The 24,431-nt window shown below is 37.4% G+C and overlaps 1 protein-coding gene across 1 annotated transcript in view; it reads left to right on the top strand.

Moving 5' to 3' along the window:
- BMP7 (bone morphogenetic protein 7) overlaps positions 1–23,474 on the top strand; it is a 307,585-nt gene extending 284,111 nt beyond the window's left edge. The window contains exons 4-7 of the mRNA XM_053703818.1: positions 11,196–11,393; positions 12,485–12,561; positions 18,843–18,953; positions 20,710–23,474. Of these exons, the coding sequence (XP_053559793.1) occupies positions 11,196–11,393; positions 12,485–12,561; positions 18,843–18,953; positions 20,710–20,859 (536 nt within the window). The 3' untranslated portion in view covers positions 20,860–23,474. The remainder of the gene's footprint in view (positions 1–11,195; positions 11,394–12,484; positions 12,562–18,842; positions 18,954–20,709) is intronic.
- The last annotated feature ends 957 nt before the right edge of the window (positions 23,475–24,431 follow it).

Raw genomic sequence — 24,431 nt, 5'->3', positions numbered from 1 at the left:
CGCAATTCTTATCTAGACTCATATGACATGTTTTTAATTTATTCCGTAACCTATGTGACCCCTTGCAGGTTCCCGGTTGCTTCTTTTGAGAAGGGAAAACTGGCCCTGTTTCCATTCAGCTTAAATGTTTTTGGGCATCACGTGTGCTTTATGTAAACCACTCCAGATAAGTATCAGTAAATAGCTGCCGGAAAAAGCAGGGAGAGATTTTGTTTATCCATTAAAAAAAAAAAATGCCCGGAAAGGAGTCAAAACCACTTGAGAGACCTTACAATAATTATACAGGCATGTGAGATATTTTATTTAACCTCTGCAAGATCACAGAAGCCGGCGTACTGTAAAGAGCCTGTGCACTACAGGATGCAGATGTTAGTTTATGTCTGTAATTAAGTAGGAGGATTTGAGGCCAGGCAAATAAACAATATATACGTGCAATATGTGTTAGTGTTATAAATGAATATTTACTTAACCAATATGATTTTTTTATCTTTAATAAGCAGGTAGATAATATTAATTTATTTTAAATGGACATAATTGTACAATAATAAAGTGTGATAGACCATTTTAATATTGCCTAAATACTTTTCTCTGACTTATTATCATGTTAACAGCTGCAGGAGAGCCATTTTGTAAGTCGATGAGATCAAAATCAGCCATTTTCATTTGCAGCACTTTTTTCATTATAATTTCAGTAATAAATGGTGCCAGTGCTGTGTTCTTGATCACAATCTAAATTTGTGACACTTAAAGGGACAGTCTACTCCAGAATTTTTATTGTTTAAAAAGATAGATAATCTGTTTATTACCCATTCCCCAGTTTTGTATAATCAACACAGTTATATTAATAAACTTTTTACCTCTGTGATTACCTTGTATCTAAGCCTCTGCAGACTTCCCCCTTATCTCAGTTCTTTTGACAGACTTGCATTTTAACCAATCAGTACTGACTCCTAGGTAACTCCACGGGAACGGGCACAATGTTATCTATATAACACACATGAACTAGCGCTGTCTAGCTGTGAAAAACTGTCCAAATGCACTGAGATAAGAGGCGGCCTTCAAGGGTTTGGAAATTAGCATATAAGCCTACCTAAATTTAGCTTTCAAGAAAGAATACCAATAAAACAAAGCAAATTTGATGATAAAAGTAAATTGGAAAGTTGTTTGAAATTGCATGCCCATTCTGAATCATGAATGTTTATTTTTGACTAGACTGTCCCTTTAATGACACATTTATAAGGCCATTTTTCACTTAGCAAATTGGACAACTAAAGAGACTTGTTAAACCCCAAACAATACTTTGTTTTACTTATTTCCGAGCACACATCAGAAAAACACACTGACATTACCCTTGCTAGACTGGATAACTTTAGGAAGCAAAGTCACCAGATACAAATGCTAAAGGGACATGAAACCCAAAATGTTTCTTTCCTTATTCAGATTGAGCATAACATTTTAAACTTGTATTATCAATTTTCATTATCTTGATATCCTTTATTAAAGGAGTAGCAATTCACTACTGGGAACTAGCTGAATATATCAGTAAACCAATGATAAGAGGTATATATGTGTAGTCACCAATCAACAGCTAGTCCACAGTTCATAAACCTACCTAGGTATGCTTTTCAACAAAGGATACCAAGATAACTAAGCAAATTAGATAATAGAAGTAAACTGGAAAGTTGTGTAAAACTGTATTCTCTATCTGCATCATGAAAGAAACATTTTGGGTTTCATATCCCTTAACTTCTCAACAAAATTAAAGATAAAATAATAAGTAATTTTACACTAAGAAAAAATCAATTAGAGCACAACAGGTTAATTGCACACATGTCCAATCAACATACAGGCTATTCAACCCGTGATATAATCGCTAAACCCTCAAAATGACCATTTTGTTCATCAATAATCATGCACATTTCTTATATTTGAATAATACAATTGGAAGATTCACCAGGCTGGTAATGATTCTCTGATGTGTTTGGGAGGTAACAATTTTGAGCTTCAGAGGCAATGGGATTGTGATCACTGAAAAAAAAACACACTGCCAGTACGGGCTTAGGTTCAGAAATTGTTATCTTCCAAAACCAAATACAGCCAATGGTTTATACCCTTAGAGCAGCTATAACACAGTCTTGGTGTCTAGGATTGACATTTGTTGCCAAGCACAAGCCTTGTTTGAGTACAAAGAGGGAAAGACAGGGCCTAACGATAAGGGTTGGCTCCAACCTCAGATTGACTGGCAAATTGCAACCCCTGCTGGCAGGCACAAAACTCACACTAAGTTATGTTAAAAACAGTTTATCACTGTTGAGGTGCTGAAGAAATAATGGACCCAAAGATGCCCTGCTATGGTGATGTGGTGCAGCATAGGAAATCCCAGCTGCTTAATCTTTAAAGGGACACCTAAACATTTTCTTTCATGATGCAGATAAAACATACAATTTTAAACAACTTTCCAATTTACTTCTATTATCAAATTTTCTTGTTATCCTTTGTTGAAAAGCAGGACGTTCAGGAGTGTGCACATGTCTGCAGTACTATCTGAGAGCAGTGATGCAACAATGTTATACATTAGCAAAAACACTAGATGGCAGCACTATTTCCTGGCTTGAGCAAGAACACTAGAGGGCAGCACCATTTCCTGTCATGTAGTGCTCCAGACATGTGCACGATATCTATCTAGATATCTCTTTAAAAAAGAATAACAAGAGAACAAAGTAAATGTGATAATAGAAGTAAATTGGAAACTTTTAAAAATTGGATTCTCTATCTGAATCATGTCCCTTTAAGGTGTGATGTTTGGTGGAAATGAATTTGTAATTTGGTCAAAAAAACATTATGGCATGTTGGAGGTCCAGTGTTCATATTTCCCACTATCTGCAGCCCAGTAGGTCTTGTAACAGATGTGTTATCTGAGCACAATTATTAAATCTGCCCTTTTTTGGTAACTTTAACTTAAAGGGACAGTCTACAATATAATTTTTATTGTTTAACAAGATGGATAATCCCTTTATTACCCATTCCCTAGTTTTGTATAACCCAACACAGTTATATTAATGTACTTTTTACCTCTGTGATTACCTTGTATCTAGGAACCTTCTTCCAGCCCCCTGATCACATGACTGTGACTGTTTATTATCTATTGATTTTCATTTAGCATTGTGTTATGCTAAATCTTAAATAACTTTCTGTGCCTGAACACAGTGTTATCTATATGGCCCACGTGTACTTTCAGTCTCTTTGTGTTGAAAAGCAATTTAAAAAACATGTGATAAGAGGCAGCCCTCAAGGGCTTAGAAATTAGCATATGAGTCTGTCTAGGTTTAGTTTCAACTAAGAATACCAAGAGAAAAAAGCAAATTTGATGATAAAAGTAAAGGAAAGTTGATTAAAATTACAAGTCCTATCTGAATAATGAAAGTTTAATTTTGACTAGACTGTCCCTTTAAATATAATTCAGGGGTAGTCCGAGATGCCCTGAACACTAAAACTGCACCAAAATGATGTGTCCGAGATGTATGAGTTACATGATATGATTCTCTAAACCAGGGCTCAACAAACTCAGGGGCCTGGGAGCTACTGACTCCTGGAAATTTACCCCTGGCAAATATTTTTTTTGGTTATTCCCCATATATCTATATACAAATACCAGTGTCAGGCTCCTAAATAGTCTTACTGGCGTCTAAATTTTAAGCAGATTTGTCAACCCCTATTCTAAAGGGAAATTTTCCCTTGATAGCTGTGTATCTTGCTAAGGGGCGTAACCTACATTTCTGCATGTGATGGCAAGGCATATACATACAGTGGGGGATATTTATCAAAGTGTCAACTATGTTGCATTCACGGCATCAGTACGCTCGCCTAACATCGCCAAACATTGCGGCCGGGGATCTGAATACGATTACCATATTTATTAAAAAAAGCCATCAAAAACACGTGCACCAAGTACGGGGCGATGAGCATCGGACTATTGTTAACGAACAGTCATCGATGACGCTGTTATTCAGGTTGTTCCCAACTTTATTTATATGGCTACAAAGTACACTAACACCCATAAACTACCTATTAACCCTTAAACCGCCGCCCTCCCGCATCGCTGCCACTATAATAAACCTATTAACCCCTATTCCGCCGCTACCCCACATCCTTGCCACTAATATAAATATTAACCCCTATTCCGCCGCTTCCCGACATCGTAGCCACTAAATAAACTTATTAACCCCTAAACCTCTGGCCTCCCACATCACCACCACTAACTAAACCTATTAACCCCTAAACCATCAGCCCCCCAAATCGCCAAAAACTAAATTAAGCTATAAACCCCTAAACCTAACAACCCCTTAACTATATATTAAAATTACAAGATACCTATCTTAATATAAATTAAAACTTACCTGTAGAATTAAAATAAACTAATTTTAAACTATAAATTAACCTAAAACACATATATATTGAGACTTTCAATGGCAGTAATAAGCAATCACTCACATATATAGGATAGCAGCTGGTGTTCCCCCAGCAGCAAACACACGCCAAACGCTCACAGTGGAGCCAAAAGGTGAAGCAAATATACAAAAAAGAGGAATCCAAAGCGAGTGAACAAATGGCACAATGTAAAAGCCGCACTAGTAAAAAAGTAAAAAACTTCAAATGTTTATTCAAAAAACATAAAAAACTTACAGATTCTCGGACATACACAGATGAGTGTAGGTTAGTAGAACTCGATCTACGTCATCTGACGGTTTCACGCCGTTATGGCGCTTTCTCAAAGGCTGGGCTAATTACGACGTAGATCGAGTTCTACTAACCTACACTCCTCTGTGTATGTCGAGAATCTGTAAGTTTTTTGAATAAACATTTGAAGTTTTTAACTTTTTTACTAGTGCAGCTTTTACATTGTGCCATTTGTTCACTCACTTTGGATTCCTCTTTTTTCGTATATAAATTAGCCTACCCTAACTATTATACTAAAATGAAATAAACTAAATTACATATTAAAAAACCTTACACTACTAAAATTATTTAAATATACAATTAAACATTATTACAAAGTACTAACTTACAACAACAAAAAAAACACTAAATTACAAAAAATAACAAACACTAAATTACGAAAAAATAACAAACAAAATTATCCAAAATAATTTTTTTACACCTAATCTAATAGCCCTATCAAAATAAAAAAGCTCCCCCAAAATAAAAAAAAACCCTAGCCTACAATAAACTACCAATCGCCCTTAAAAGGGCTTTTTGTGGGGCATTGTCCCAAAGATATCAGCTCTTTTACTTGTAAAAAAAATATAAAAAACCCCCAACAGTAAAACCCACCACCCAACCAACCCCCCCAAATGAAAAAATAACTCTAAAAAAAAACTAAGCTACCCATTGCAGGGCATTTGGATGGGCATTGCCCTTAAAAGGGCATATAGCTCTTTTACAAGCCCAAGCCATAATCTAAAATAAAAACCCACCCAAATAATTTTAAAAAATCCTAACACTAAAACCTGAAGATCCACTTACAGTTCTGAAGTCCCGACATCCAGGCGGAGAAGTCTTCATCCAGGCAGCGATGTCTTCATCCATCCAGGCGGCAGAAGTCTTCATCCAAGCGGCGATATTTTCATCCATCCAGGTGGCAGAAGTCTTCATCCAAGCAGCATCTTCTATCTTCATCCCTGTGGCGCGGAGCGGGTCCATCCGGAAGCCATCTGACGCTGAGCTCCTCTTCTTGCTGTCGCCGCCATAAACTTAAGCTTCAATGCAAGGGACGCGATTCAAGATGGCATCCCTTGCATTCGTATTGGCTGATTTGAGTGTTAAATTCAAATCAGTCAATAGGAGACGAGCTTCTGAAATCCTATTGGCTGTTCAAATCAGCCAATAGAATTTCAGTAGCTCTCATCCTATTGGCTGATTTGAACAGCCAATAGAATTTCAGTAGCTCTCATCCTATTGGCTGATTTGAACAGCCAATAGGATTTCAGAAGCTTGCCTCCTATTGGTTGATTTGAATTTAACACTCAAGTCAGCTAATAGGAATGCATGGGACGCCATCTTGAATCGCGTCCCTTGCATTGAAGCTTCAGTTTACGGCGGCGACCGTAAGAAGAGGAGCTCCGCGTCGGATGGCTTCAGGATAGACCCGCTCCGCACCGCAGGGATGAAGATAGTAGATGCCACTTGGATGAAGACTTCTGCCGCCTGGATGGATGAAGACATCGCCGCCTGGATGAAGACTTCTCTGCCTGGATGTCGGGAACTTCAGAACTGTAAGTGGATCTTTGAGGGTTAGTGTTTTTTTTTTTAAAAAAATTGGGTGGGTTTTTATTTTAGATTAGGGTTTGGGCTTGTAAAAGAGCTAAATGGGCAATGGATAGCTTAGTTTTTTTTTTTAGAGTTAAGGTTTTTATTTGGGGGGGTTGGTTGGGTGGTGGGTTTTACTGTTGGGGGGTCTTTGTATTTTTTTTTACAGGTACAAGAGCTGATATCTTTGGGGCAATGCCCCACAAAAGGCACTTTTCAGGGCCATTGGTAGTTTATTGTAGGCTAGGGTTTGTTTTATTTTGGGGGGGCTTTTTTATTTTGATAGGGCTATTAGATTAGGTGTAAAAAAAATTTATTTTGGATAATTTCATTTGTTATTTTTCGTAATTTAGTGTTTGTTATTTTTTGTAATTTAGTACTTAATAATAGTACTGTAATAATGTTTAATTGTATATTTAAATAATTGTAGTAGTGTTAGGTTTTTTAATATGTATAAATAAAAAGAGAAGCACTCAACCTGGAAATGAACGATAGCATAATAGCTTGTTTTATGGCTAGTTACCACCCAAGAAGCAGACTCTTTTTGCTCAACATGTGCCTTTCACAGAGAAGAACTTTCCTGAAGCATATCAGTCTGATGCTGACTTCACAGTACAGTCCAGCCCCGAAATGCCAGGCAATCCCTCTCTGAACGAGAGAAACAGCAAAACCCCAGACGTATGTTTCGGCCTATTGTGGGCCTCGTCAGTGAGGTGCAGCCATATCCCTCTAGGCACACTGAGCAACAGGTCCACGTCTGGATTCCCGCATCACACTTAGGGAGACTTCCCAAAATGTCATAATTTGCATAAATAAAAAGAGAGAAGCGCTCAACCTTGAAACGAACTATAGCATAATAGCTTGTTCTATGGCTAGTTACCACCCAAGAAGCAGCCTCTTTTTGCTCAACATGTGCCTTTCACAGAGAAGAACTTTCCTGAAGCATATCAGTCTGATCCTGACTTCACAGTACAGTCCAGCCCCGAAATACCAGGCAATCCCTCTCTGAACGAGAGAAACAGCAAAACCCCAGACGTACGTTTCGGCCTATTGTGGGCCTCGTCAGTGAGGTGCAGCCATATCCCTCTAGGCACACTGAGCAACGGGTCCATGTCTGGATTCCCACATCACACTTAGGGAGACTTCCCAAAATGTCATAATTTGCATAAATAAAAAGAGAGAAGCGATCAACCTGGAAACGAACGATAGCATAATATCTTGTTCTATGGCTAGTTACCACCCAAGAAGCAGCCTCTTTTTGCTCAACATGTGCCTTTCACAGAGAAGAACTTTCCTGAAGCATATCAGTCTGATCCTGACTTCACAGTACAGCCCAGCCCCGAAATACCAGGCAATCCCTCTCTGAACGAGAGAAACAGAAAAACCCCAGACGTACGTTTCGGCCTATTGTGGGCCTCGTCAGTGAGCTGCAGCCATATTCCTCTAGGCACACTGAGCAACGGGTCCACGTCTGGATTCCCGCATCACACTTAGGGAGACTTCCCAAAATGTCATAATTTGCATAAATAAAAAGAGAGAAGCGCTCAACCTGGAAACGAACTATAGCATAATAGCTTGTTCTATGGCTAGTTACCACCCAAGAAGCAGTCTGTTTTTGCTCAACATGTGCCTTTCAAAGAGATGAACTTTCCTGAAGCATATCGGTCTGATCTTGACTTCATAGTACAGTCCAGCCCCGAAATACCATAGCAATCCCTCTCTGAACGAGAGAAACAGCAAAACCCCAGACGTACGTTTCGGCCTATTGTGGGCCTTGTCAGTGAGGTGCAGCCATATCCCTCTAGGCACGCTGAGCAACGGGTCCACGTCTGGATTCCCGCATCACACTTAGGGAAACTTCCCAAAATGTCATAATTTGCATAAATAAAAAGAGCGAAGCGCTCAACCTGGTTATTTAATTGGTATTTTAATTTAATTTTAGTATAATATTTAGGGTAGGTTAATTTATAGTTTAAAATTAGTTTATTTTAATTCTACAGGTAAGTTTTAATTTATATTAAGATAGGGATCATTTTAATATAAAGTTAAGGGGTTGTTAGGTTTAGGGGTTAATAGCTTAATTTAGTTTTTGGCGATGTGGGGAGCTGACGGTTTAGGGGTTAATAGGTTTAGTTAGTGGTGGTTATGTGGGAGGCCAGAGTTTTAGAGGTTAATAAGTTTATTTAGCGGCGGCGTTGTCGGGGAGCAGCGAGATAGAGATTAATACATTTTATTTGTGTCGGCGATGTCGGGGGCAGCAGATTAGGGGTGTTTAGACTCGGGGTTTATATTAGGGTGTTAGGTGTAAACGTAACTTTTTTTCAAACATAGAAATCAATGTGATATGCTTCATTTTCTTGCAGCATCGAACATAAGCTTTCCTTGCTTTCATACTCCCATTGATTTCTATGGCATCCGCAGCCTCAAGGGTGGCAGTTTGAAAACCAGGTACGGTGCGTCGGAAATAGCCGCAAGCGTACCTGTTAAATGTTTGATAAATTGGGAAAAGTGTCAAATAGAACTTTGTAAAAAATGACGTAAGCATCGATCTGCATCGAATTGAGATTGCAGGATCGTATGTTACGTAGAAACATTTCAACTTGCCGATCTTGACCCTTTGATAACTAGGTTGGATCAATCTCGCAACAATTACAATGTGGAATTCCAGCGTATTTTCGGTTGACGCTTTCATAAATATACCCCAGTGTGTTCTAAATTAGGATTGTACACATTTTACACAAACCTAGGTATATAGACTGGCAGCTATGGGCCCTGGTGCCAATGCACCTTCTGCACCAATGGTAGTTCTGCCCGTTTCAAAAGCATATTGAATTGATGGTTTACAAATGTATCAAAAATAAAACAAAGCTGAAATTGCAGCCAAAATATAAAAATGCTAAAGGTTCCTTATGTTTCTATGAAATGAGTTTTGCAGCATTGGCAAGTGGGCCGGATAGGGGTGTTCTTTGGGAGTTTATGAAGTTTCCTCTATCATATCTGTAGGTCTTGCAGTTTCATCTCGCCAAATATAGGTGAAAAAGAAACGTGTGTGAAAGTATAAGCACATGCAAAGTAAATTATCCTGAAAACAGTGTAATATAATTTAAGCATACTTAAATAAAGATTTTGCTCTCTGCTGTATCACATTTGCTCTGCAAGAATCTACATTTTAGTGAGCTTCATTACTTTCTAAAGAGGTAAGCTTGCAACTCGCAAGAAAATACTGGTTTAGCGACTTTTCTTAGATAACCGTGAAGGTCACTGAGATATTTCTTGCAATGCTGATCAATTTTAGAACTCAGGCGGTGGCAGAGATGACTTATCTGGAGTGGTGTAGGCAGGATTTAGGGGTTCATTTGTAGTAGTTGTAAAGAATAGGAATAAGCTAGCTGGAGGCCTGGTGCGGTTAAGCCCTTCATGCTCGCACTATTTGCACCGTATAACTAGGTCAGTAGTAATCTCTGTGACAAACCTGTGGCAGTGACATGCTGTCTATTCTTTTACTGCTCATTTCTCATGTGCTTCCTGATTGGTTAACCAAGCAATTGTTTGCGGGTGTCAAGTTGGACTTTAGCTGTGACATTATCCTTTTTTACAAGGGTTAAAGAATGTTTAAGAAGGGACGCTAGTGCAAAAATACTGTTAAAAAAAATGGAGCACTTTATTATTGCATTAGAATGTCCCTTTAAATTAATGTAAAACACCTTGTAATTGTAGGACTTTTTGTAGCATTGCAATAAAGTAACATATAGTCCAGTGTTAAAGCTTTCAAAATATTTTAACATCTTGCTTGCTGCATTTGTTTTTCAATGTCCAAACTCCCACCTCCCACTATCCATACTTGTTACTGTAGCAGGGAATGCTTGCAACTGTCATTTTGCAGCATCTTATATAAGAAATGTTGCAGGTTTAGGGTTTGCAGGGTGAAGACTGCAGCATGCAATTCTTAGAACAGGAAAGCCACTACATTGTCTTTTTAGTATGCACTTGTTAAAGGGACAGTAAAGTCAAAATTAAACGTATCTGAATTTTTGACAGAGCATGACATTTTAAACAATGTTCCAGTTTACTTCTGTTAGCAATTTTGCTTAGTTCTCTTGCTATCCTTTGTTCAAGAGTAATCCTAGGTGAGCTTAGGAGAGTTCACATGTCTCTAGCCATCTGGCACCAGGGTTTGCATCATTGTTTATAGTGATGTTATACATAATTGCATACACTGCTGTCATAGACTACTAAAGACATGTGCACAATCCTAACCAGGTACAGGTATCCGTAGGAATGTCCGTCATGTGCATGCGCTGAAGACACGCTACAGTCGCGCACAAGAGGCCCATCGATACATGCTGGGGGTAAGCCCTGCTTTTCTCTGTATCTCACAATCCTAACCACCTATCAGTCTACCTAGGTTTACTCTTCAACAAAGGATATAACAAGTACAAAGCAAATTTGATAGAAGCAAATTGGAAAGTCGTTTAAATTCCCATGATCTATCTTCATTTTGAAAGTTTCATTTTGACTTTACTGTCCCTTTAATTATGTAGTTCTACTGCATTGAGTGGTCCTTTAATTCTCTTTATGAAGTTAATGTTTTGTGGTTAATTGCTCAGAGGACCTGTACCTACATATGGCAATCTTGCCACACATGTCATAGGCAGACAGACTTTTCCTGTATGGATTACCTAGTGACTAGAAGTTAAGATTCTCCTGTGGATGTTTTTTCAGATATATTATTTATCACATTGGTTTGTAAGACAAGAGCCTATGTAAAACCTTACCATAGGGACTTATTTGTATCTCTTCAATAACAAATATCTAAAGTCTTATTTTTTGTATGCTATGAGGAATCCTCATATTTTTGTAATTTATTTGTTTTTTTGTTTTTTTTTCAGGGCAAAGTATTAATCCAAAATTGGCTGGCCTGATAGGTACAAACGGGCCCCATAACAAGCAACCGTTTATGGTTGCATTCTTTAAAGCGACTGAAATCCATTTCCGCAGTATAAGATCTGCTGGAGGGAAGCAGAGGAACCAAAACAGGTCCAAAGCTCCAAAAAGCCAGGAAGCACTTCGGGTGGCGAATGTCGCAGGTGTGAAACTAATTGCATTGTAGCAATGATTAATTTTATTTATTTATCATAAAAAAATAGGTAAATGCTGTGAAACAGCAAAATACTTAAAGGGACAGACTACACTAAAATTGTTATTGTTTTTAAAGATAGATAATGCCTTTACTACCCATTCCCCATTTAAACCTCTAAATTTCTGCCTGTTTCTAAGCCATTATAGACAACCTCTTATCACATGCTTTTTTATTAGATTTTCACAAGAGACTGCTAGTTCATCTAGGCCATACAGTTAACATTGTGTTTACCCCCGAGGAGTTATTTAAGAGTTAGCGCAACACAGTACTAAATGCAAGCCAATAGATAATAAATAAAAAGTCATGTGATCAGGGGGCTGTCAGAATATGCTTAAAGGGCCACTGTAAGTAAATATTTTCTATGCCTGTTACTAACTAACTACCCCAAATACGCTTTTTATCAATAGCATTTCATTAACATATCTCTACCGTATATCAGAAATCTTGTCTGCAAATTTAATTGTTTTCCAAACCCACTCCGTGGGTATCCTTTGCTCTGTACCAATCCGTTTATAATACCTAGGTTTCAAAATGGCGCTTTAAACACAAAGTTATTGGTTTAAGTATTTTGAACATGCAGTGCTGAAAATAGTGGGCAGGATAACGTGACATCATCGGCAAATAAAAGATATAACTTTTAGAACGTTATGAAACTTCGTTTTGGAGAAAATATAGGTCAGTAGGTTTTAATTAATGTTTATTAACTTTAATATGTTAGTTGTTTAGCTTAAACAGAAAGTAATCCTTTAAATACAAGGTAATCACATAGGTTAAAAGTATAATAATATAACAGTGTTGGTAATGCAAAACTGGGGAATGGGTAATAAAGGGATTATCTATATTTTTAAATAATACAAAGTATATTGTAGACTGTCCCTTTAAGTTTATTATTTATCCCCTTTTTTAAAAGTGTTTTTTTTTTGTAGTGTGTTCTGGAGAACAGACTCCAGAAAGTGTGACATTTATTTGTGGTGTGGCTTTAAAGGTAAACTTTTAATTTGAATGCACTGAAATTGTTTTATTTTTATTTTTTTAAAGAAAATAGCAGCTCGGATCAGAAACAAGCCTGCAAAAAACACGAGTTGTATGTCAGTTTCCGAGATTTGGGATGGCAAGTAAGTCACATGAGCGAGCAGTGGCAAGAATTGTATGACAACTGTGTTGAAAATATATAGATTCTTTTCACTTCTGCCTTTAGTCTTCCATAGCATATTGGTCGTATACAGGTACAAACCCCTTTATATGAAATGCTTTGGAATAGTTTGTATTTAGGAATATTTGTATTTTTGCATCTGTGAAATGGGACAGCTTGTCAAGTGCAGACATGCACTTTTAGGCTATTGTAAAGATCATTGCTCAACAAAGAACTAAGAACATATTTACCTATACTACTATAGCAAACCATTCACTCTGATTATGTTTTCCCTACGCTGTGCTGTCTACGGCCGAGACAGCATGGCGTTCCACACTAAATTGCTAGTATATGGCTTGGACTTATAGTACATCTATTATGTTCCCTGAGGGCAATAGCCAATAGTTGAGTGATCCTACTTTAATCTTTATTTTCTATTTAATACCCATTATGTCACAAGCAGTACTCCCTGAATGTATGTACCGGATCTTAGGCTCCTACGATGGATTTTTTTTTTTTTTGGGTAGAAACTCAAATTTTTACATTGCCTTTACTTCCCCCTGAGAACAGAGCTAGATTCTAAAGCTATGCTATAACCTAGAACAGTTTAGGTTCTTCTTGAACTTATCGCATATTTTAGTAGCAAATTACCATGGCATAAACTTAAGATATTGATTATAAAACCTTTCAAAACAACCCATATTTAATGACCTAATGAAATTCAATAAACATCCGGAGGTTAGTTTCAGGTATTTTATATACCCTCTATCTTTTACACATAAGTGTCTTGTTTGATAGCTAATCAACATAGTGAATACCATAGTGTGAATAACTGAACAGTACACTAGAGGGCTGAATACTTTTTTGACCTTTAATAGATGGATTGTTTATTACCGTATTTATTGGACTGTCATATTTGTTTTATACTGCACAATATACCCTTATTTCAGCCCTATACGACTTTTATACACTTATAGAATTACAACCCATCTACCCGGATGCTTCCCCCTCATTAAATGTGTCTAGGTATCTCCTTACTGACAAGATATGTACTCTCTGCTACTATAACTCCCATAGTTTAAAAACAGATCTTCCCCCGCCTCTCGAGTTTACTCTGTAAATAACAGAAAATGTATCCTATGGTTCATACTCCCAAATTATTATTAGAAAAGAATCTTTAACTATAGAAGTACTGTCCAGATTGATTTTACCAACTACATTATATTCTTATTTACTTCTATTTTACTAATTATTTCCCTTACACCCTTGATCTTAATAATACCATTCCCAATTTTGTCTATTCTTAATGTTCATGGTCCAAGAGCGGCCCTCTATTAATATGGGAAATAGTCAGAAACAACAATAAAAGAGTTCCATTATAGAATGGCTAGGTTAATCATCACTAGTTGTACTTATGTCTAATAATGTTTTACCCTATAGTTATGTGTTACTATATGAGAGGTATACAGTTTAAATTGTGTACCATTATCCTGCGCAAATCCAAAAACAGTGTACCGCATACTACATCTTTGGGATATGTGTTGGACCTTTTTTTATGCTATTATATAGACATATGTTTCTGTTCATGACCTTACCTATGTTTATCAGCTTTGTAACCTCAATAAAAATATATATATATATAAAAAAAAAGATCTAAGCAAAATATTAATGAAAAAGTCTGGATTTTACAATTTTTCTGGATTTTGGATTTCCGGGTTTGGGGATTTGTACCTAATATATGCAAAAATAACATGGTTTTACACAATGTAAATGATCTTAACAATGTTCTTTTGAAAAGATCTTAATAGCAAAGGAAAGGCTGTATGATAATGTTTAATTATTAAAATAATTTTGGTCATGATACTTATCAGACTCGCATAATAGTTTTCATCCGTGTATTTTTCCATTCAGGCCATTTCTCCTTTGTAAAACTTTCTAGTTTCTTTCAGTCTACGGTACTTGTACAATTGTGTAAGAAGAGTAAAAATATGTATCAAACATTTGATGCGCCAAATATTATGATAACATCAAAATAATATTGGCCTAGATTTAGAGTTCGGCGGTAGCCGTGAAAACCAGCGTTAGAGGCTCCTAACGCTGGTTTTAGGCTACTGCCGGTATTTGGAGTCACTGAAAAAAGGGTCTAACGCTCACTTTTCAGCCGCGACTTTTCCATACCGCAGATCCCCTTACGTCAATTGCGTATCCTATCTTTTCAATGGGATCTTTCTAACGCCGGTATTTAGAGTCGTTTCTGAAGTGAGCGTTAGAATTCTAACGACAAGACTCCAGCCGCAGGAAAAAAGCAGGAGTTAAGAGCTTTCTGGGCTAACGCCGGTTTCTAAAGCTCTTAACTACTGTGCTCTAAAGTACACTAACACCCATAAACTACCTATGTACCCCTAAACCGAGGTCCCCCCACATCGCCGCAACTCGATTAAATTTTTTTAACCCCTAATCTCCCGACCGCAAAGCGCCGCCACCTACGTTATCCTTATGTACCCCTAATCTGCTGCCCCTAACACCGCCGACCGCTATATTATATTTATTAACCCCTAATCTGCCCCCCTCAACGTCGCCGACAACTGCCTACACTTATTAACTACTATAATAAAGTTATTAACCCCTAATCTGCCTCACTAACCCTATCATAAATAGTATTAACCCCTAATCTGCCCTCCCTAACATCACCGACACCTAACTTCAATTATTAACCCGTAATCTGACGACCGAATCTCGCCGCTATTCTAATAAATGTATTAACCCCTAAAGCTAAGTCTAACCCTAACACTAACACCCCCCTAACTTAAATATAATTTAAATCTAACGAAATTAATTAACTCTTATTAAATAAATTATTCCTATTTAAAGCTAAATACTTACCTGTAAAATACATCCTAATATAGCTACAATATAAATTATAATTATATTATAGCTATTTTAGGATTAATATTTATTTTACAGGTAACTTTGTAATTATTTTAACCAGGTACAATAGCTATTAAATAGTTAAGAACTATTTAATAGTTACCTATTTAAAATAATAACAAAATTACCTGTAAAATAAATCCTAACCTAAGTTATAATTAAACCTAACACTACCCTATCAATAAATTAATTAAATAAACTACCTACAATTACCTACAATAAACCTAACACTACACTATCAATAAATAAATTAAATACAATTGCTACAAATAACTACAATTACATAAACTAACTAAAGTACAAAAAATAAAAAAGAACTAAGTTACAAAAAATAAAAAAATATTTACAAACATAAGAAAAATATTACAACAATTTTAAACTAATTACACCTACTCTAAGCCCCCTAATAAAATAACAAAGACCCCCAAAATAAAAAAATGCCCTACCCTATTCTAAATTAATAGAGTTAAAAGCTCTTTTACCTTACCAGCCCTGAACAGGGCCCCTTTGCGGGGCATGCCCCAAGAAAATCAGCTCTTTTGCCTGTAAAAAAAAACATACAATACCCCCCCCAACATTACAACCCACCACCCACATACCCCTAATCTAACCCAATCCCCCTTAAATAAACCTAACACTAAGCCCCTGAAGATCTTCCTACCTTGTCTTCACCATACCAGGTTCACCGATCCGTCCTGGCATCCAGTGCTGAAGAGGTCCAGAAGAGGCTCCAAAGTCTTCCTCCTATCCGGCAAGAAGAGGACATCCGGACCGGCAAACATCTTCTCCAAGCGGCATCTTCGATCTTCTTCCATCCGGTGCGGAGCGGGTCCATCTTGAAGCAGCCGACGCGGATCCATCCTCTTCTTCCGGCGTCTCCCGACGAATGACGGTTCCTTTAAGGGACGTCATCCAAGATGGCGTCCCTCGAATTCCGATTGGCTGATAGGATTCTATCAGCCAATCGGAATTAAGGTAGGAATATTCTGATTGGCTGATGGAATCAGCCAATCAGAATCAAGTTCAATCCTATTGGCTGATCCAATCAGCCAATCAGATTGAGCTCGCATTCTATTGGCTGTTCCGATCAGCCAATAGAATGCGAGCTCAATCTGATTGGCTGATTGGATCAGCCAATAGGATTGAACTTGATTCTGATTGGCTGATTCCATCAGCCAATCAGAATATTCCTACCTTAATTCCGATTGGCTGATAGAATCCTATCAGCCAATCGGAATTCGAGGGACGCCATCTTGGATGACGTCCCTTAAAGGAACCGTCATTCGTCGGGAGACGCCGGAAGAAGAGGATGGATCCGCGTCGGCTGCTTCAAGATGGACCCGCTCCGCACCGGATGGAAGAAGATCGAAGATGCCGCTTGGAGAAGATGTTTGCCGGTCCGGATGTCCTCTTCTTGCCGGATAGGAGGAAGACTTTGGAGCCTCTTCTGGACCTCTTCAGCACCGGATGCCAGGACGGATCGGTGAACCTGGTATGGTGAAGACAAGGTAGGAAGATCTTCAGGGGCTTAGTGTTAGGTTTATTTAAGGGGGGTTTGGGTTAGATTAGGGGTATGTGGGTGGTGGGTTGTAATGTTGGGGGGGGTATTGTATGTTTTTTTTTTACAGGCAAAAGAGCTGATTTTCTTGGGGCATGCCCCGCAAAGGGCCCTGTTCAGGGCTGGTAAGGTAAAAGAGATTTTAACTATTAATTTAGAATAGGGTAGGGCATTTTTTTATTTTGGGGGTCTTTGTTATTTTATTAGGGGGCTTAGAGTAGGTGTAATTAGTTTAAAATTGTTGTAATATTTTTCTTATGTTTGTAAATATTTTTTTATTTTTTGTAACTTAGTTCTTTTTTATTTTTTGTACTTTAGTTAGTTTATGTAATTGTAGTTATTTGTAGCAATTGATTTTAATTTATTTATTGATAGTGTAGTGTTAGGTTTATTGTAGGTAATTGTAGGTAGTTTATTTAATTAATTTATTGATAGGGTAGTGTTAGGTTTAATTATAACTTAGGTTAGGATTTATTTTACAGGTAATTTTGTTATTATTTTAACTAGGTAACTATTAAATAGTTCTTAACTATTTAATAGCTATTGTACCTGGTTAAAATAATTACAAAGTTACCTGTAAAATAAATATTAATCCTAAAATAGCTATAATATAATTATAATTTATATTGTAGCTATATTAGGATGTATTTTACAGGTAAGTATTTAGCTTTAAATAGGAATAATTTATTTAATAAGAGTTAATTAATTTCGTTAGATTTAAATTATATTTAAGTTAGGGGGGTGTTAGTGTTAGGGTTAGACTTAGCTTTAGGGGTTAATACATTTATTAGAATAGCGGCGAGATTCGGTCGTCAGATTAGGGGTTAATAATTGAAGTTAGGTGTCGGTGATGTTAGGGAGGGCAGATTAGGGGTTAATACTATTTATGATAGGGTTAGTGAGGCAGATTAAGGGTTAATAACTTTATTATAGTAGCGGTGAGGTCCGGTCGGCAGATTAGGGGTTAATAAGTGTAGGCAGTTGTCGGCGACGTTGAGGGGGGCAGATTAGGGGTTAATAAATATAATATAGGGGTCAGCGGTGTTAGGGGCAGCAGATTAGGGGTACATAGGGATATTGTAAGTTGCGGCGGTTTACGGAACGGAAGATTAGGGGTTAATAATATAATGCAGGGGTCAGCGATAGCGGGGGCGGCAGATTAGGGGTTAATAAGTGTAAGGTTAGGGGTGTTTAGACTCGGGGTACATGTTAGAGTGTTAGGTGCAGACGTAGGAAGTGTTTCCCCATAGGAAACAATGGGGCTGCGTTAGGAGCTGAACGCTGCTTTTTTGCAGGTGTTAGGTTTTTTTTCAGCTCAAACAGCCCCATTGTTTCCTATGGGGGAATCGTGCACGAGCACGTTTTTGAGGCTGGCCGCGTCCGTAAGCAACTCTGGTATTGAGAGTTGCATTTGCGGTAAAAATGCTCTACGCTCCTTTTTTGGAGCCTAACGCAGCATTTTTTTGAACTCTCGATACCAGAGTTAATTTTATGCTGCGGCCAGAAAAATGCCTGCGGAGCGTTAACAGCCCATCTACCGCCAAACTCCAAATCTAGGCCATTAACTTTTAAAGCAATATACACCCGGCTTGGATGTTAGTAACCTCCTCCTTGCAAAAAAAAAGTTTCTAATTTGCTTCTATTATCAAATTTACTTTTTTGTCTTTGTATTCTTTGTTGTGTAGTAAAGTGTTGTGTGCTAAACGTTTACTGGAAGAGCGTAGTTAAACTGATTGTGGGGCGCTGGGTAATATTTATGTTACGTATCTCTCCTGCAGGACTGGATTATTGCACCAGAAGGTTATGCTGCATATTACTGTGAAGGGGAATGTGCTTTTCCTTTAAACTCCTACATGAATGCAACAAACCACGCTATTGTGCAGACACTGGTAAGGGAATGAAATAAGGCTCATCCCATCTATCAGCGCAATGATTCAGAATAAGGAGGTGGGGAGAGATTTAATGTGAATCTATCACAGGGAAAAGTCTCATGTTCTATAATTATTGTCCCTGGGGCATTATCAAAGGGAATACAATTCTTTCTCCCGTTTTTGCAAACTCACAGATTGTTGTATACTTAAAAGCTTTGCTATTATACTATTTCCAGCAATGTGACCTGGTTCCCATTATTTTTCTCTCTGATTTACACATTATCTTACTTTTTTGTCATCATTGTTTAAAATCTCCATCTTGTCTCTCTCTTTCTTTTTGACTGCTCCTTTTTTCTTTTCGTGTATCTCTCTTAACTCGTTTCACTTTTTACTCACCTTTTCCTTCACCTTTTTCATCTTCCCCTTCCTTGTCATCTCTTGTGTCCCCTTGTCTATGTGCTTTTGCTTTCTTTGTTCCTCCTCTCTTCCCCCTTTACGCAGCCACTTTCATTCTTAACCTCTCCTTTCTGTACTCTCCTTCTGTTCCTGCTTTGACCTACGGTCATTAGAAGGGTTAGATTACTTGAATATTAGCTCACTATTCAAACCTGTACCCCTCTCTTTTTTCTCTCACATGTGTTTGTGTCCTCCTTTCTGTCTGTGCCTCATTCCTCTCACCTTGCTTTCCTCTTTCTCTGCATCTGTTTCTAGTGTACCTCCCTCAATTATAAAGGCAAAGATCCTAATTTAAAATAAAACTTTGACCAGAGTGAAGGACTTCCACCAACTTCTGACACATTTTGCCAAAGAGTTGAGACTGCCGCTGTGACTGTATTTCCATAGCTACCAACAATAACAGATATTCCTTTACTGTGTGGCTTCATAAATTCGCTAATTGTGTAGCCACAATATAAATTGCGTAGTTCTTCCTTAAATTGTGGATCAAAGATGCTCTTTCATTATTATTTTTTTACAGATATGTATTAAAAGGAACATAATAGTCATAATCTAAATGTGCATAATTGAATTTAAATTTTGAACTAAAGATTTTTTTGTAATATACCTGCTTCTAGTAGAAGCTATCACACTGTTTAATTGAGTGCTTAGCTGAAATTAATATTTTTCTGTTTTTTACGATTTTCAAAAAACATTTTTTTTACTCCCCCCCCCCCCCAGATCCCCAAGGCTATTACCTTTCCAATGGTGGGTCTTAGGTGTCTGTAGCTGCTTAGATCCCTGAGATACAGGTTTCTAAGCAGCATGCCCCCTTTCCCTATACTTTGTATTGACAAGTTTAAATAAAGTTGCGCGGTGACGTCATCACGTCATTGCACTTGACGTCACCGCATGTAACGGGAAGCCCCGGCGATGCCTGTCACTATGCAGGCCCGATCGCCAGGGTAGGAGCGGATGGGGGCCCCCAGATTGCAAAAAAGGTAGTTGAGTGCTAATGACGGCTTTGAGCCGTTATTAGCACTCAAGTGGTTAATAAGCATACGCTCATTAGCTGTGCATGTCAGTAGAAAGCTACCAGTGGGCATGTATTGTATCAGTAATGACTTTGTTTGCAGCATACAAGCCACCACCAACTTCCTGATCAGGTGTTGTGCTTGAATACTAGTACACTGGGCACATATGTAGATTTTTCTAATGCAAGTATATTACAAAAATATTTCTATTCTACATTGTAATGCACTCATGTGCATTTTTTAACTGTTATTTCCTTTTTTAAGAATAAGAGTGTAATGCTTTTTGTTTCTTTTCTTTTTTACAGGTTCATTTCATTAACCCAGAGACCGTTCCAAAACCATGTTGCGCCCCTACCCAACTTAATGCCATTTCCGTCCTTTATTTTGATGACAGCTCCAATGTTATATTAAAGAAATACAGGAATATGGTTGTCAGAGCCTGTGGCTGCCACTAGTTGTGAGAACCAGGCTTCTATGTCCCTTGAGAGCCAGGGGATCATCAGGTTCAGAGTTCAAGGTGCACCCACACATAGAACCAATTTAAAGTGGCAATCTCTAGTGACAATAGGCAAGAGTCACATTTTCAACAAAAGTAGGACAAAAGTGAGGATTGATTACAACCTTTTTAGGTTGCGCTAAACTTGACACCAGAGATTTTAGAGTGGGTTAATGGCGTCACATTTTACTAGTAAGAAACGAAACTGGTTTACATCAAAAACCCCTCCTCAATGTCAGGGATGATGATGCCCCGTTAAAAAAACCTTGAAACTTTAACAATTAATGTGATGAAGAGAATCACATAAAATAAACTAGTGATGTTACATTTCCTTGAGTTGAGAAGCCCATAAGTAGTAAGGTATGAGGGTAAAGAGAGGTTTCTGGAACTGAAAGCCTTATATGCAAAGCCTTTATCCAATTTAAGTAGTCCTTTATGATATCAGTTGAAGCTCATTTTCTGTTGAGCTAGATTTTTGGTTACTAAAATATTTACTGGGTGGGATTTTCAATTTAAAGAACATTTGGCATGTTCTTTGAGCAAGAATAATTTATCTGAATTTATAACTGACCACTATTTCATGAGTGCTGTTTACATTTTCAAAACATTGTCCTAGAATAATTTAAAGCAAGTTGATCCTTTGTTTTGACATAGTACAAGCTAACTGCAAACTATTTCAAGAAGCAAAAGGATTATCAAAAACAAAGATATCTAAAAAAAAAAAAAAAACTACACATGCATTGTGTTTTCGTTTTTTCCTTATTTCCTGTTCAGTAATGTCCCTTACAAATTAACACAGTTTGTGCAATGTAATTTCTATTTAAGCCTATTAACATAATTTCTTATGCATTTGTCAATAGTACCTTTTATAACAGTGGACAAGAGAATAAATATTGTCAACATAAAGTTATTGTGAGTTGTCTACTGAAGGGACCAATGGAATAAATCATATACAAGTTGAGTTCTTAGAGATGGTTGATTTATTTCTAGAGAGCTGCCTCTAAATATATATTAAAACAAAGGCCTCCATGTATTTTCATATAATCTAGTGATAATGTTGAAGTTATAAAATGTGATTGAATAAGCAAATATAAATTAAATAAGGATATGTCTCTTAGAAGTCTATCAAGAACCTGTCCAATATATTTCTCCTTCTAATCAAATTCTTCAGAGAATGTTGAAGGAATCTGGACAATATACAACTGGCAAAAGCCCAATTCCAAAGGGAGCTGATTTTCACATCAGTGTTTGGAAATTATATATCTGCTGAAGAGTCGTCATAGGAATTTACCAAGTGGGTTTAGTTTTCGTGGATGCAGTATGGATCCCACATACAGTATTGCACATAATTTGACTTAATTTTGGGGCAATTTACTTGACTCAGTTTATTTTAAACAACTCTCTGTTGGACTTCGCTGGATTTATGAAAGACAGAACTGCAGGAGCATCACAAAAAAGGCAGTGGCTCAGAAGAACGAACACATATCTAACCTTGGAAACACCTTGCTTTGAGACTGTATAGTAAAAAACAAGCTGAACAAAATACAAAAATGTTAATATTTCATAGTGTTTTTAATTATTTATTTTTGTTTATGTTTTTTTCATAGAAAATAAGAAATATTTAATTTGACACTAAATAACAAAACCACTGCTTTCCTTCACAGTGCATTCATTAGAAGGGTTAGATTTCTAGAATATTTGCTCCCCATTCAAGCCTGTATCCCTCTCTTCTTTCTCGCACGTGTGTTTGTGCCTTCCTTTCTGTCTGTATGTGCCTCATCCCTCTCACCTTGTTCATCTCTTTCTCTGAATCTGTTTCTGGTGGACCTCCCTCTAGTATAAAGGCAAAAATCAGAATGTAGAATAAAGCCTTGGCCAGAGTGAAGGATCTCTAGCAACTTCTGACACATTTTGCCAATGAGTAGAGACTACAACTGTGACTGCATTTCCATAGCTACTAGGCATATGCACTCAACTCGCTCGCTGCATTCAGCTCTTTTCGGTATCAGATTTCTTCTTGTGAAAGTTACACAGATCTTAGTGTGTTGCAGTTTCACAAGAACGAATTTGGCTCCAAAAAGAGCCGAATGCTGCGAGCGGCCGCCTTCTTCCGCATTCAGACCATCGCGAATGGTGTGAATGCACATGCCTAGTAGCTACAAATAATAACAGATATTCCTTTAATTTGTGGCTTTGTAAATTCGCTAATTGTGAAGCCACAATATGAACAGCGTAGTTCTCCCTAAAATGATGGATTAAAGATGCTCTTTTATAAAATGTTCTTAGAGTATTTTACTTACTCAGATATTTATTAAAAGGGGCATAGTAGCCATAATTAAAATGTTCATGAGTGAATTTAAATTTTGAATTAAATATTTTTTTGCAATATACCTGTATTAGAAAAAAAATTGCTTCTAGTAAAAACGTGCATGTCAGTTCATTATTGTTGGCTGTGCTGCCCATAATTAGCTGATCCCATTGTAGAACACAATTGATATGTATTCCTTGTGACCATAAGATATTTTCTTTTTATGAGTGTTAAATGAACAATCACATAAAGCAAGATTAAGATTATTTTATAATGGCTATACATTAACTTCTTATTTTATCTAAACTAAATAAAACTTCAGGTCAGGAGTGTTGAGTTCCAAAAAAATGGGTCTTAGACGCAATGTACAAGAAGTCCAAGGGCAAGAGTAGACCTATGCAATGTTTTTGTTTCTTCTGGCAACCTAGACCCCAAAAGATCAATCCTGCTTCTACCCAGGTAGCAGATGATGCAGCATTTGTCACACTTCATATTCCTGTGGCGGGGTCAAGGGACTTTGGATGATTGGATGGTATGAGGATTGGTTAATATTATTATAGTGTGTATTGAGGCTTGAAATGTGTTTAAAAATCCATTGTGAGGAAATGACAATGCCACTTCTGAAGATGTTCAACCAGATTGTGAGATTTCACAACCTCTCGCTTGAATGACAGTTTTCACTGTTATTTTGCCAGGTTTCAAGATTCTTAGGTGCCATTCAGTCTGATGTGTATCTTTTTTGTGATGCTATAATGTAGTAGGTACAGGCAAATGCTCATTGCTCTAGCTTGGCCATGCCAAACTTGATATGCAGCAACATTTCACTTGCACAATCTACTTTGACAACAATAACCAGCAGTATAGTCTTATTCACAGGGGGTATGACTGATCATGCCGCTAAAACTTTACAAACAGTAACCCTTTTGCAACTATACTTATTTCTTTAAGTTAAATAAATGAATTGTGAAGGGACATGCAGGGAAGTGAAAGGAACTGAAAGGATATTGGACACCCCCAGCAAGCTCACCTGCATAGCTCTTGAAGTGAGGGGCACAAAAGGTCAAACAGAATAGAAGAGAATAGAAGAATGAGAAATTCAGCAAAGGAAGAGAGAGAGAACGATTTGCATGAAATATTGGTGAGGTTTTAGGAAAGATAAAGTGATGAAACTTAAAAGTATTTTAGAAGGAAACGTGACGGAAGAAGTATTTAGAGGGACTGAA

This window comes from Bombina bombina, chromosome 1, assembly GCF_027579735.1.
Source record: "Bombina bombina isolate aBomBom1 chromosome 1, aBomBom1.pri, whole genome shotgun sequence".
In the NCBI taxonomy this organism is placed as follows: domain Eukaryota; kingdom Metazoa; phylum Chordata; class Amphibia; order Anura; family Bombinatoridae; genus Bombina; species Bombina bombina.
Note: the sequence above shows the minus strand (reverse complement) of the source record. Positions and strands in the feature narration are given on the sequence as shown.